The 15,589-nt window shown below is 38.6% G+C and overlaps 1 protein-coding gene across 1 annotated transcript in view; it reads right to left on the reverse strand.

Moving 5' to 3' along the window:
- Positions 1 to 11,145: 11,145 nt before the first annotated feature.
- WARS2 (tryptophanyl tRNA synthetase 2, mitochondrial) overlaps positions 11,146 to 15,589 on the reverse strand; it is a 101,719-nt gene continuing 97,275 nt past the window's right edge. Inside the window, exons 4-5 of the mRNA XM_006861304.1 lie at positions 13,951 to 14,069; positions 11,146 to 11,594 (exon numbers count right to left, since the gene is read on the reverse strand). Coding sequence (XP_006861366.1) covers positions 11,146 to 11,594; positions 13,951 to 14,069 — 568 coding nt within the window. The remainder of the gene's footprint in view (positions 11,595 to 13,950; positions 14,070 to 15,589) is intronic.

Raw genomic sequence — 15,589 nt, forward strand, 5'->3', positions numbered from 1 at the left:
CATGCTGAGTTGGTTTTTGTATATGGTGTGGGGGTAAAGGTCTTGTTTCAATCTTTTGCATATTGATTTCCAGTTCTGCCAGGACCATCTGTTGAAGAGACTATGTCCTCCGCATTCAATGTACTTTAGCCCTTTGCCAAAGATCAGTTGGCTGTATATGAATGGGTTAATTTCTGGATTCTTGATTCTGTTCCATTGATCTATGTTTCTTTCATTGTACCAATACCAGGCTGTTTTGACCACTGTAGCCATGTAGGAAATTTTGAAATCAGGGAGTGAGAGGCTTCCAACTTTGGTCTTCTTCTTAAGCAGTGCTTTGCTTATCCTGGGTCTCTTTTCTTTCCTTATTAAGTTTTTAATTTTTTTTTTTTTTCCATCTCTTTAAAGAATGTCGTTGGATTCTGGATTGGGATTGTGTTACATGTGTAAATTGCTTTGGGCATTATTGACATTTTCAAAATGTTAAGTCTTCCTATCCAGGAGCATGGTATATTCTTCCATTTTTGTAAGTCCCTTGGTTACTATAGTAGTGTTTTGTAGTTTTCTTTGCATAGGTCTTTTGTTTCTCTGGGTAGATTGTTTTCTTAAGTATTTCATCCTTTGGGTGGCCAAGCCAAGGTATTTTTAACTGCATCATATGCATGTGAAAGCTGGATAATGAATAATGAAGACCAAAGAAGAATTGATGCCTTTGAATTATGGTGTTGGTTAGGAATATTACATATACCATGCACTGCCAGAAGAATCAATAAATCTGTCTTGGAAGGATAGCCAGAATACTCTGTCAAAGTGAGAACAGCAAGATTTCATTTCACATACTTTGGGCATATTATTAGAAGGGACAATTCCCTGGTGAAGGACATCAGACTTGTCCAAGTGGAGGGTCAGTGAAAAAGAGGAAGATCCTCAAAGAGATGGACTGACACATTGATTGCAAAAATATGACTTAAACATAGTAATAGTTATGGGGATAGTACAGGACTGGGCAGTGTTTTTTCTGTTGCACATAGGTTCCCTATAAATTGGAATGGACTAGATGGCACCTTACAAGAACATACATGTTGTTATAATCCGATCTCGGAATAGATATTTTTTATGCTAATGAGACTATTAGTATAAGGAGTGTCTTAAGTCAATCACTTTTGAGATATAAAGGAGATTAAATAAGTCAGAAAGCAGAGATGGGAAAAGAGAGACGCCAAGCCTCATGAAGATTGCTCAGGAGTTGAAGCTCAAAAGAGATAATGACCTTCCTCCAGAGCTGATCAAGAGAAAACCTTTCCCTAAAATTGGCAACCTGAATTCAGACTTGCAGTATTGCAAACTGCAAGTAAAAATATTTGTTTGCTAAAGTCATCCATTTGTGATATTTTTGTTATAGCAGCAATAAGTAGCTAAGGCATACCCCACCTCTATTTTCTTTATATTTGTATACAGCATTCATCACCTTCTGATCTATTATTTCCTTTTCTTGTTTGATTATTGTCTGTCTTTCCCCACTACAATGTCAATTAGAAGAGGGCAGAACTTTTTGTCTCTTTTGTTCACTGATGTACCTCTAGTGCCTAGAAGAGAGTCTCACACATAGTAAGCAGTGAATAAGTATTTTTTAAGTGATTTAATGTTTTTACATACTTACCTGTTCTCTAAATCCATATGAATTATTTGCAAACCCTAACCCCTCTCTCTTCTCTAGGTTGCTCAGTCCATAGGCATTTACTTAGCATGTACTCTGTACCCATAATTGTGTTCCAGACTAGGAGTCATTTATAAAAACTAAGGCAATAATAAAAATCCCAATCTTTTTGCAACAATTCATGCTCAACAGCTCTTGAAGGTAAAAACTAATAGCAGTTTATGATACAAATTTCAAGTGTAATGAGCACATTGGATGGTGCCAAAGTATGCAGTGAAACATCTGTAAAATGGGGATAACAATTCATAGGCATTATATAGGCCCATGAGGATGAAATGCGGTTATAATTTATCAAACACTTCTTCATATGTTAAATTAGGAAAAGATTTGAAAGTTATGAGAAGAAAGACAGAAACTTCTGGGGGCCATATAAATTTTCTCATGGAATGTTCATAGGGGTCAAAGACTGAGCCTTTCAGGCAGTGCCCCGAGGGCTGTTGGGCCTGGGTAGCTAATACTGTAGATCACAGTGACGTAATTCTTATAACCGGAATCCTTCCTGGAGTGTAATGAAGGGGTTTGCTGGAACCCTTCTCTAGACTGCCCACACAGTTCAATTTACTCTCAATAAACATGCAATAAAAAGCTCACTTGCTTCCAGACTGTTGAATACTTTTGACTCTAACTTATTTGGCATAGAAATCTTGACTAATAATATTTTTGGAAAGAAGATGGAGGAAGTTATCTACCCTTAAAAGGAAAAAGAAAGGAAAGAGGGCAATCAAACAGCCATTTTTCTTTTCTTTTTATGAATCAGATGGTTGTTTAAAGACATTGTAGGATTTTAAAAACATCTGGACCAGGGTTCAAATAATTTCTAGGAGCAAATGGCAGACATAAATTCTATGTTCCTAACAGTGGGTGAATTCAAACTTCTTTCTTGTAAATATTCACACAGTTTGGGGGAAGAAGTGCAGCATTAAATGGCTATATCTAGACTTTACATTATCACAAAGTGTTTAGATAACTGAAGTCTCGAGTCTGGCTAGTTTTTGGATGTCTAATGCTTCTTCATAGCACAGTTAGAGCTATCCAAAAAGTGCTCAAATTCTATGCTGAAGATCTAATATTGGTTGTCTGTGTCTCTTGTGACTGTTAGCTGTCACTGTGTCAGCTCTGACTCATGGCACTCTTGAATATAACAGAACAAAACATTGCACAATCTTTGGTATGTTTGAGGCTGTCATGTCAACCCATGTCACTGAGGATTTTTCTCCTTTTGCTGAGCTTCTGCGTTACCAAACATGATGTTTTTAGTTATTGGTCTTTCCTGACGATGTGTCCAGAGTAAGCAAACTGAAGTCTAGTAAAAAAATTTTATTTAGGTTTTGAAGTGTCTACAGGTTTCAATTATCTGGGTTATCTCTATAGTAAGAACAATGGTGAACTGGCTCTAGTCTGTAATCATAAAACATTCTCTTTTGAATTATACCCATTGCCTTCCTTATTCCCGCTGCCATTATCACCATCAACTCTGCAATGTGGAGAGGTCCTTATACAAGGCCTAAGAATGAGAGTCTTTCTTCACAGGCACCCTATTTTCTAGTCTACAATGTGGTGCTGTGGGATTAGCACTGGACTGCTAACCACAAGGTCGGCAGTTCAAAACATACCAGCCATTTCTGGAAACCCTATACAGGGTCACTATGAGTCGGAATCGACTCCACAGCATTTAACAACAACCAATACCATATGGGTCTAACCGATTGCTCTGAAAACAGATTATGATAATGATGGTGACAGCAAAGACAGTAGTTTCCTTCTATGATACCGATGTTAGAACTTTCAGGAATACTTATAATATTCCTAACTTGTGTTTAGTGCAACTTTATGACTTTCTCACTCATAAATTTAATCCACCCTCAACCAATTTCATTTCTAGGCCATATATCTCTTTACAGTGTAATAAGTACTGTAATCTTAATAGCCACTGTGCAAAATTCCATTATTTGTCATTTTTGGCTTCAGGAGATCCTCATTAATCTAAACATTGGTAATCAAATTTCCATTCATTCTATCTATAAAGGTAGCATCATTTCTTTCTCCTTTCAGGATTTCCATAGACCCAAATGACCTAAATTTTTGGACTACCTATAAATAATCACATGTATAAACAGAAACAATCCAAGCTAAATTATTTCAAATTAGTCTGATTAAAAAGAGATAGGAAATAAAAGTCAAGACAAGTATGTTTTTATAAATGACTATTTGCATCATTTTCTGTCACTAAAAATGTTAACTTCCTGAGAGCAGAAGCTGGGCTTTACATATTTGTTATCCCTGTGGGAATAGTGGTTCTTCCACAATGTACACCAGAATCATCAGAAGGTTGTTACAACAGGGATTGTTGAGTCCCACTTGGAATCTCTCATTCAGTAGAGTCCATGAGTTTGCAAATCTGACAAGTTCTCATATGAAGCTTATGGGGACCATATTTTTGAGACCACTGTGTCAGCATATAGAAGGCTCTCCATAAATGTTGATTAAATTGAATTGAAGTAAACTGATTGGAGGAAGGACATTAAAGAGACTAGTAATGTTAATGTGTAGATGGAGTGGTAGCTAAGGTACTGTAACAAAAAGATCCTAAGATAAAGTGGCTAAAATGTGATAAAAGTTCATTGCTGATATAACAGTCCAGAAGTAGGTGGACAGTGCAGAGTAGAAAAGGCAGTTCTGCTTTCTGATTCCAGGAAGGTTGGTTTGTTTATCCTTTATTTGTGACTTCCATCAGAAAGCAACTTCCTTTTAAAAAAGACATGCCCTGAAAATTGTACACATCACTTTAAGTTAGATCCCTTGGCTAGAAAGGATTCACAGGCTGATCTCTTGCTGCAGGGGAGTTTGGGAAGTATAGTCTCTATAGGAGTCTATGTGTTTACTAATGACTCTGTAGGAGTCATGTGTAACATGAACCAGCTATCTGGTTCATGTTCGGAACACTTTGCTCCCCAGGTCTGGTTCCCATGGTCACGTCTGGACAAATCACACTGTGCTTTATTTTAAAAATAATCATGGGTGCCCCTCTTTCTTTTTGGGGGGATGCTACTTCAAACTCAGAATTCTCTGGATAACCCATTTATTAAACGAAAAATGGCTTTCAATGAGTTTCCCTGTAGAACAACAGGCTAGTACAGGTTGATCTGGTGGTAAATTCCAGGCACGGCAGTCCTTCTTAATCACTGTGCTCAGAGATGTGTAGTGGGGCATAGCTTCCTTCCCAGAAAGATTCAGTCTTTTCAGTCTTATTCAAAATAGACATTTCAGAGGGTACAATGAATAAGACCGTGACTTTGTAAAATGAGACCATATAGAGTTACATAACAACTGACATTACTTGCTTTTTTGAAACATTATTTTTCAATGATGACTGTAGGCCAGGCTTATCATATGTGAGTATGTGGGGTTGGTGCCATGGAGTCAGGTCTGACTCAGATCAACCTTGCATACGGTTTCCGAGGCTATAAATCTTTATGGGAGCAGAAAGCCTCATCTTTCTCCCATGGAACAGCTGGTAGTTTCAAACTGCTGACCTTAAGGTTCGCAGCCCAATTCATAACCACTATGCTACCGGTTCCTTGTGGGGGTAGGGAAGAGATATAAAAATTGAAGTTTGCATTCCATAGTCAATACTTTATTATCAAGTATTAAACATTCTATCTATGTGAGGATCATGAGTCAGAATAGACTTGATGACATTGAATTTGATTTGGAAATGCATGTGTTGTCTTAATTTCAATTAATGAAGAGCTTCTGTCATAGCAAGGAGTCTTAGTGATATAGTGGGTTAAGTATTGGACTGCTGACCACAAGGTCGGTGATTCAAAACCACCAGCAGCTCCTTGGGGAAAGACTAGACTGTCTGCTTCTGTAAATATTAACAGTCTTAGAAACCTGATGGGGCAGTTCTACCCTGTCCTACAGGGTTGCTGTGAGTTGGAACCAACTCCACGGTAGGGGGTTTGTGTTTTTGGTTTAATGTCACACCCAGGAGAAGTACATATCATATTTGTGTACCCAGGAGAGGTACAAGGCTACAAACTGGTGCTCTCCTTATACCAAGAATGTTTCTGAGAGAAGTGGAAACAGAATAATAGAGCTTTATAAAAATGATTTTGAGTTTGTGAAGTGACCAAATAAAAGTTGTAAGGAAATACCCATTGCTAAAGCATGAAGTGAAGTCCTGGTGTGGCGCTGTAGGTTAAGCATTGGACTACAAGGTCAGCTCAAGCCCACATCCACTCCTTGGAAATCCTATGAGTAGGAACTGACTTGTTGGCATTTAACAACAACAAAAGCATGACGTTTTTGGTTCTCATAATCTGTGGCTTGCAATGTGATCATTTTGTATCAGAACACCTAAGAAGCTTTAGGGGACTTGGTCATTAGACTATGTGTTTTGAATTTGTAAATCTTTGCAGGAGTACATGGAGGGGACTGTAATCATTGTAATGAAACAAGGTGTATGATTTGTTAAATGTAAAACTGATGATCTGCCCTGTAAACTTTCACTCAATTCACAAAAAACTTAAAAAACAACAACAGTCTTACTCAAAAGAAAAAGACTGGAGAATCCAGAGACTAGGGACCACAACAACCCTTCAGGTCTGGAATAGAACTCACCCTTGGGGCCCAATTTTTACTCAAGTAGTATGTATATATATACACAGTGGAGACAACAACACTAGCAAGATATGCTCACCATGAAATGGTCAATCATTCAAGATCAAAAGGGCAACATTTGCATTAGGACAAAGTTGAGAAGGGATGGAAAGAAGGGTGGATTGGAAAAGAACCACAGGGAGAAAGTGGGATAACTGTCATCCACCTTTCCTTATTTTAAAACACTCAGTATCCCCATGTTCTTTTTGAACTACTACCTCTGGGTTTACCTACAAGTTCCTCACGAGCACAATTAAGTGTTCTGTAATATCCAGTCTTTGCAATGTTACCCATAACTTCTCATGATTCACATAGTCAAAAACCTTTGCAAAGTCACACAAGTAAACATCTTTCTGGTATTCTCTGAATTCAGCCAAGATCCATCTGACATCAGCAATGATACTGATATACATCTCTTGTTCCATGTCCTTGTCTGAATCCAGCATGAACCTCTGACAGTTCCCTGTTGATGTACTGTTGCAGTCATATTTTAATTAGCTTTCGCAAAATTTTACTTGAACATATTTTTTCATTTCTGCATCCATTAGGTCACCTCTCTTTGGAATGAATATAAATATGGCTCTCTTCCAATCAGTTGACCAGGTGGCTGTCTTCCAAATTTCTTGGCATAGATAAGGAACTGTCTCCAGTGTTGCATCCTTTTGTTGAAAGATTTCTATTTGTATCCCATCAATTCCCAGAGCTTTGTTCTTTGCCAATGCTTTTAATGCTCCTTGTACTTCTTCCTTCAGTACCATTGGCTCTTGACCATATGATACCTCTTGAAATGGCTCAGCACCAACAATTTCCTATTGGCACAGTAACTCCGTATATTCTTCCCATCTTCTTTTGATGCTTTCTGCATCATTCAACAGTTTGCCCATTGAATTTTTTCTTCAGTTCTGTTAGCTTGAGAAATGCTGATCATGTTCTTGCCCTTTGGTATTGCATTCATCACCAAAAAAGAGCATATCAAGGTCTACCTTGGTGAAAATTTCGTAGATATTATCAAGCACTTTAGACAATGAGTTCCTGGATGGCCAAACTTCGTCTCTCATACTTCGGACATATTGTCAAGAGGGACCAGTCGCTGGAGAAGGACATCATGTTTGGTAAGGTGGAGGGTCAGAGAAAAAGAGGAAGACCCCCAATGAGATGGATTGGCCAAGTGACAGCATGGATGGACTCAAGTGAGGCACAGTAGTGAGGTTGGCTCAGGATCGGGCAGTGTTTCGTTCTGCTGTGCATAAGGTTGCCATGAGTTGGTGCCAACTCAATGGCACCTAACAACAACAACAAAAGTACTGGTAGCTGGGCACTATCTAGTTCTTCTGGTCTCAGAGTCATGACGACTGATGTTCACCTGCTCTACTGGTTCACTGGAATAGTTGATTCCCATTATCTTCAATTTTTATCACTCTTCTTTTTTTTCACATATGGAGAGACCAATAGTTGTGCCATAGATAGCTGCTCATAGATGCTAGTCTTCAAAGTAGGATGTATAATATTGTCTTTTTGGACTGCTATTCCAACTGAAAATGGTGCCCATTGAGATATGGTCCTGAACCCCCAGATCCAGGAACTCATTGCCTAAAGTGTTCAATAATATCTAAGAAGTTTTCATCAAGATAGACCTTGATATGCTCTTTTTTGATGATGAATGCAATACCATTCTTCTTCAGTTTGTTGTTCCCAGCATAGGAAACATGACTGTCAAATGCAAAATGGCCAGTACCAGCCTGTTTCAGCTCACTAATGCCTAGTATATCTATCTTTATGAGTTTCATTTCATTTTTGACAATTTCCAATTTTCCTCTATTCATATTTCATAATTTCATCTTCAGATTATTAATGCTTCTCTTCATTTTGACTTGTGTCCCATTAGCAAATCAAGTTCTCAAAAGCTATGCTCCATCCATGTCATTAAGGTCAATGTAACTTTGAGGACACAACTCTTCCCCAGTAGCATTTTGGATGCCTTCCAAACTGAGGGGCTTATCATCTGGCACTATATCAGACAATGTTTCCCTGTTATTCATAAGGTTTTCAGTGACTAAATATTTGGAAGTAGTCCATCTCTCCTTCTTCCTAGTCTGTCTTCATCTGGAAGCTCTGCTGAAACCTGTAAACCATGCATGACCCTGCTGGTACTTAAAATACTGGTGACATAACTTCCAGCATTACAGTATCACATAAGCTACAACAGTACAACAAAGTGTTGGTGTTATTGTTATGTGCCTTGGAATTGGTTCTGACTCATCGCGATTCTGTACATGGTTTCTGAGGCTGTAAATCTTTATGGGAGCAGAAAGCCTCATCTTTCTCCTGTGGAACAGCTAGTAGTTTCAAATTGCTGACTGTGAGATTAGCAGCCTGATTTGTAACCACTATGATACCAGAGCTGAGTTAATAGTAGTCATTATAATTTAATGGTCAGCATCTTTATGGTGTACGTCAGGAGGGTATCTGGAAAAAGCTCATACTTTATTATGAATACTTATCTTATTTTTCTGACATTATTTTGATAAATCTTTATGAGGTATCACAAAGAGCAAGACACTATCACTGTGTTCTGTAGTGACCAGTCCTTCAAGGTGGGCTTAAAAGTAGTGTTTGTCAGTAGATGGAGCTACAGGGCACCAAAGTACGTGATCGCCATTACTGCTATCTGAAATATTGTTTACTGTTTCAACACTCTTCAAAACATATGGAAAATAACAATTAAAACCACACATTAGATTTTTTCTCTGAGTCTTCATTTCAGCTAGAAGGACTGTACTGTAGCCTGTAAATGGTATGTCTAGAATCTGAAGACAGATTTAGGGTTTTGCCTTTAGTTTTCTAAAATCATTGAGCAAGTTTTCAGACATGGGCTGATTTTGGACTCAATGAGCCATATGGTCAATTTTGAAGAAAACCAAAAAAAAAAAATAATGTACACAAGTCTAACCTCATACTTGCATAGGCTTTGCTCCTTGAAGTTATCACAAGTCTCCTGTTTTTGTTTTCTTAAATTCCTTCTATGGTGCCTTTAGTTATTTGGAGAGAAGTTGTTACAAGGGGGTAAAAAACGCTGACAGACAAACATTGGATTCAATAGATTCATCTTTAACTTTGTCATTTTCTAGTAGCCCCTTTGAAAAGGAAAAAAAAAAGCTTTGAGAGGAAGACGAGCCTAAGTAGGCTCTGAAACTATTGACACACTCTCATACCAAGAGAGACTCCAAAAGGCAAAATGGTTCCTTTCCTGTAGTTGTTAAGTGCCATTGAGTCGGTTCCAACTCATAGCAACTCTGTATAGGGTTTCCAGAGAGCAGCTGATGGGTTTGAACTGTCAACCTTTTGATTGCAGTCGAGTGCTGATCCTAGAGCGCCAAACCAGGTAAGCCCCCTAAATCCTAAAGAGAGTCTTTTAATTTGCTTTGTGAATTTTTCTCTGTCTGATAGAAGAACTACTCTTTTTCTTGTTTCTCTTAAGAAACACAGGTCAAAACTCCTTACCCAACAAACTAATCTCTATGATCATTGTACTAATTACAAAAACTGTACAAGCAATTTGTTATAAAATCAATCTTTCTAATAAGTGTTGGTTTGGTAAGTCAGGGTTTAGGTTTCCACTTTCAGGTGTGGGAAATGGAAATGTGGAGAAGTTAGGTTTCATGATGCCTGCTTACTAGAGAGGCTGAGGTCAAGAGAGAGAAGATGCTTCCCTCACCAGTGGGAAGATATGATTTTCAGGCCTCACTTTCATTGTTGTCTGGCGGAAAATTCTTTGAAGTATCACCACAAAAAAAAAAAAAAAAAAAAAAAAAGAGAGAGAGAGTTTGGGGATTTTGAAGAGAAAATAAAAGCAAGGTTAGCTGAATCCAGCTTTAAAGCTATTGGCTGTGTTACAAGGTCAATCACTGAGGTCTTTCTAGGACCCAGTTTCAAAATCAAGATTTTCTACTATCTGATGAGAGAGACAAGCACCGCTTTTAGGAATAAGGAGTACAGAAGTTTGTCTTGGATTTGCCTCTAACTTACTGAGCAACACTGTATAAGAGAACTGCAATCTAAGTGTCAATTTTCTTCATGTTTAAAATGGCAATTCCTCTCCTATATATTTCACAAAGGGCTGCTGAGACCAAAGTGAAAGATCATTGCAGGGAATTCATTGTGAACCCAGCATCTTGGCCTTTTGTATAACTAAGAATTACAAGTTGAAATAATGCAACCTTCTCAGAAATTCACGTTTCTCTGGAAAAGAATTAAAGCTTTAAAAAATAAAATACTTGCTACAAATCTCAGTGTGGTCTCAGGAAGACAAGCTGCTTACATCCAAGGAGGCAGGTACCAATATCTCAGCAAAAAATTAACTATAGTAATGAATTTATTATCCCAAATGGCAACCCAAGGTATATTAGTCTAAGACCTCTACCTATTATTCTTAAAAAAGGATTGGGATAAAGTGAGCACCTGTGAGAGCAAGTATTCCAGAGAGAAACACTAGTGTTCACCAGCATTTGCCTTCCTCGCGTTTGTGTACATAAATTCAGGGAGTGTTTGCCTCAAAGAATTGGAGTTTTACATGACTAATTTTACTCCAGTCACAGCATTTTGTTGACAGCATTTTAAAGCATTGCTCTATTTGAAGACGACAAAGTGTTATTCACTGAACAATGCCAATAATCAAGTATATCAAATTAAATGTTCCAACTAGAATATTTTGCTTGTGGGGAAAGCTGGTGTTCCTCCAGTGTATAGACCACAAGAAAAAAATTCTTTTTGTGATTAGCTGAAAGCTCCTATAGAAACCCCACCAATTTCTTCACCTCCTGGCATATGGGGAATGCTAATTCTTTGGCTTTCACTGACCCAATTTGTAAAACCTTCTCCAAGTGGCCCTTGTCCATCTTCAGTTTTTCAATTTCACTCTTAATTGGTGCAAATTTCTCAATCACAGCATCTGCCACCATCAGCTTGTATCGAGCAGTGTCGATACCAGCACTCTGGTGGACCACGTCCTCCACGCTGAGTCCAGTTACGGCGGCATGAATGGCGACCATGTTGGAGACACCCTCTCGACTGACTGGATCGTAGGTGACCTCAGAGGTAAAGTCTGTCACAGCTTTGCGGAATTTCTGCACAATCTCCTCTGGACTGTCTGTTATCCTGACTGTAGCCAATTTGTCAGGGTCTGATTTTGACATTTTGGCAGAAGGGTCACGGAGAGATTTTACCTTCTTCATTGATGCTAAATGACATCAACACACATACACCAAAAAAAGAAAGACAAAAACAAAGCAAAGAATCACCAGGAATGTCAGTATCTGGATCTTAAAAATGAATGGCTTATTATTTTTTATCTGATAATATAAATAGCAAATGCTCATTGTGAAAAATTCAAGCAAGGTATATAGGCATGAAAGTAAAGATCATCTGAAATAGCTCCACCTTGTGATAACTACTGTTAACATTTTTATTGATACTATTTTCATGCATCCTCTAATGCACTTTGTTGCTGTTGTTATTAAGCGCCATGGAGTTGGTTCTGACTCATAGTGACCCTGTAAAGCGCTTGCAAGGGACGGCCAGTAGGCTTGAACTGCTGACCTTGTGCATATATTACAGTGGTCATATATACAAGTTATACTACAGTGCCACACCATGACTCATAAATCCACATAAAATGCATAATCTTACAAATGAAGCTGTATCATGCTGTTTTTGCTGTGCACACCTTTTAAAGCAGTGTTATTTTGTTCTCTCTCTTCTCCCTCTTTCCTCCTTCTCTCTGCTTCCTGTCTAGCTTATCACCTTCGCCACCCTCATTGCTCTTCCTGGCCGCTAATAAATTTTAACCATCTGTGGCAATCCTTCCCCTTCCTATTTGATGATTATGTGAGGGAGCTTCAAAGAGTTCTTAGAAAAATGTTATTATTTATTCCATTTTGTTTCTCCATGAACTTTTTGAAGCTCCTTTGTATAACTATATGCCCATACCTACACACACACAAACACATACACAGGGGAGAAGTGACTTATTTAAGAATTAAGATATGTCTCATGAACCAGTGGTATTCAGATTTGATGGTTATTACATAAGCACATACAATTGAAATAGGTGAAATACTAAAAGGCCCAAACATGAAAATATTACTTACCACTAAAAGATGGATTCTAGAGTATGGGGTACGTTAAATTAATTTGTATTAACTGTTGGAATAATTTAAAAATTCATGCTCGTCTTATGTTTCTAAGTTGATACTATTCTTGTTGTTAAGTGCTGTCAAGTTGGTTCTGACTCATAGTGATCCTGTATAGGGTTTCTGAGGAATGGCTTCTGGATTTGAACCATCAACCTTGGGGATCAAACTGACCTTGTGGTTGAGTGCTTATCCTACAGCACCACACTAGGACTCCAAGTTGATACTAGGCACTGTCCATCTTGAGTTCACAGACAGCATTTTACAGAACTATAATATGTGACAAGTTGATACTTTGTTTTGTTGTTGAGTTGGTTCCAACTCATAGTGATCCTGTATAGTGTTTCCGAGGAGCAGATAGTGTGGGTTTGAACTGCCAACCTTGTGGTTCACAGTCCAGTGTGGATCCTACAGCGCCACATTACAAGTCTACAAGTTGATACTAGGTACATGGTATATTTCTTTCAACTGCTGTCAGCTTAATCAAGATGGACAGTGCTTAGGTTCAGCGATCCATGCCCCTGCTACAAATCTGTCTTGCTACCAAAATGTTGAGAGCAATTTACAACGTCTTTCCTTAAGAAGATTACAGACTAGCACAGCCTGAGGTTTAAGATTCAGTAGGTGCGCTACACACTCCATTTCTGTTGTGGATTTAACACTGCAGACTACGAAGATTATCAACTTCCTCTTGCTTTATCTAGGCTGTGATTCAGCAGTTTTCATTCTACGGTTTTTGCTTTCTTTTGTATAAGAAAGGAAAAGTACACTGGCTTTGGAATCAGAAAAGCTAAGTTTGGGGCCCAGATTTGCCCCCAACTTGCCACATAACTTGGAACCAAATTTAGCCTTGCCAAGCCTTAGTTTCCTCATCCATAACAACATGGGGAAGAATTCCTGCTCAATCAAATGCAATATAAATGTTTTTATAAATCACATTAATATTTTATAAATGAAAGTTATTATTATTATTATTACATATCTATTTTAAGGATCCCTGGTGGCACAACAGTTAAGTGCTTGCCTGCTAGCCAAAAGGTCGGCAATTCAAACCCAGTAGAGAGAGTTTGTGGGAAAAAACACCTGACAATCAGTTCCTGTAAAGATAACAGCCTAGGAAAATCTATGGGGCAGTTCTACCCTACGCTATAAGGTTTCTATGAGTCAGATTTGACTGGATGGCACACGATCATGTTATGGTATTCAGTCTCCTTTGTAGTTTTCATACTTTTTCTGTTAGTTTGATCAATAACACAACTAGATGTACCAGTCCTCCATTGCAAGAAAACAGGGATTCTTGTTACAAATCTTTAAGCCTGTCTATGCAAAAACCAAGTTTTGTCCTAACAGAGTTCTAAGCTTCCACCTTCAAAAGATGCCCTGGTTTAACCATCTGTTACTTACTTAGAACGGACTTGGGCACCGGAAAGAACTCGCCATACTTCTTGTTAAAAACTTGTGCTAGATCCTGAACAAGCTCCATGTGCTGCACTTGGTCTTCTCCGACAGGAACGTGTGTGGACCTTTAATAAAAGACAGAATAACTCAGCAAGGCTCCTAGTTACGAATGAAATGATATTGCGAGCAGCTGTGGCTCCTGGGCCTATTTCACTGTTGGCGTTCAACAATGTTCACCAACTATAGAGGGAATGTTGCGACTCAAATCTGTATCTGTGTCTTAGACAAATGACAAAGAGATGTTTGTCTTCTCTAGTTCTGTTTCTTCCATAGCAGAAGAATACAGCCATCAACACCATAGTGACAGGATCTTGCTGGGAGAGAGGAATAATATCTTAAATAGCATCTGCTCTAAGCATAAGTGCATTTAAAACCACACCTCATTCTCTCACCCAGTCAGCACATATCATTCCAGCCCTTGGCCAGATGCTTTCACCTCAGAACTTGTACTCACACTTGAAAGACACCTCCATCCCACTCTCACATCAAAGATGGTGGAAAACTTGCAGGCACATTTTCCCTCTCTATCACAGATCTGGCAGTCCTGGTGTGGCGCTGTGGGTTAAGCGCTGGACTGTAAGGTCAGTTTGAACCACAAGGGCGGCGATTCAAGCTCACCAGCTACTCCTCACAAACCCTATACAGGGTTGCTGTGAGTCGTAACTAACTCGAAGGCACTTAACAACAACAATATCGCAAAGCTATGGTAAACTCAAGATCTCTTTGGGATATGTTAGTCCATTTTCAAGTAAATTTTTTAATCAGAGGGCAGATGGTATGCTACAGAAAACTTAAATGAAGAATCTCAAGAACAATATAGATTGTTGTTGTTGAGTGCCACTGAGTTGGTTCTGACTCATAGCGACTGTGTAGAGGGTTTCTGAGGAGTGGCTAGCGGGATTGAGCCACTGACCTAGTGGTTAAGTATAAAAACAAACATTGTAAGACTTTCATTCCAAATTCATGATAGTTAACTGCCTCTAGAAAGGAAAATGAACAGACTGGGGAAAGGACAAAGAATCCACCAACTTTATCTATAACATTTCATTTTATTAAAAAATAAAAATATATGAATGGGTCAACATAATGTGTTCTGTATGCACAAAGGATGTATGATATCATAAAGAGAAATGAGGGGGGCGTGGTGGCTCGATCCAATACGCACTGGACTGTGAACCACAAGGTCTGTGGTTTGAACCCACAGGAGAAAGATGAGGCTTTCTACTCCTGCAAAGATTTATAGAGGATCACTATGAGTTGGAATCTATGCCATGACAACAACAAACAGAAATGAAGATCTAATATATGCCACAAAAGAAATGACCCTTGAAAACATCATGTCAATTAGTCAGTCAGTCACAATAGGGCAGAGGAGAACTACACAGGATTTCCAAGGCTGTAAATCTTTATGGAAGCAGATTGCCACATCTTTCTCCGAAAGAGCTGAGTATTTTAATCACTGCTCCACCTGAGCTCCTGCCCTGTTTACAGCAGAGAGTAATTAAAAAACTTATTATTTTCTTGTGGTTGTTGTTAAGTGCTGGATGTTGTTGTTAGATGCCATCAAGTCGGTACCAACCCATAG

The sequence above is a fragment of the Chrysochloris asiatica genome, unplaced genomic scaffold (assembly GCF_000296735.1).
Source record: "Chrysochloris asiatica unplaced genomic scaffold, ChrAsi1.0 scaffold00042, whole genome shotgun sequence".
NCBI classification, from domain to species: Eukaryota; Metazoa; Chordata; class Mammalia; order Afrosoricida; family Chrysochloridae; genus Chrysochloris; species Chrysochloris asiatica.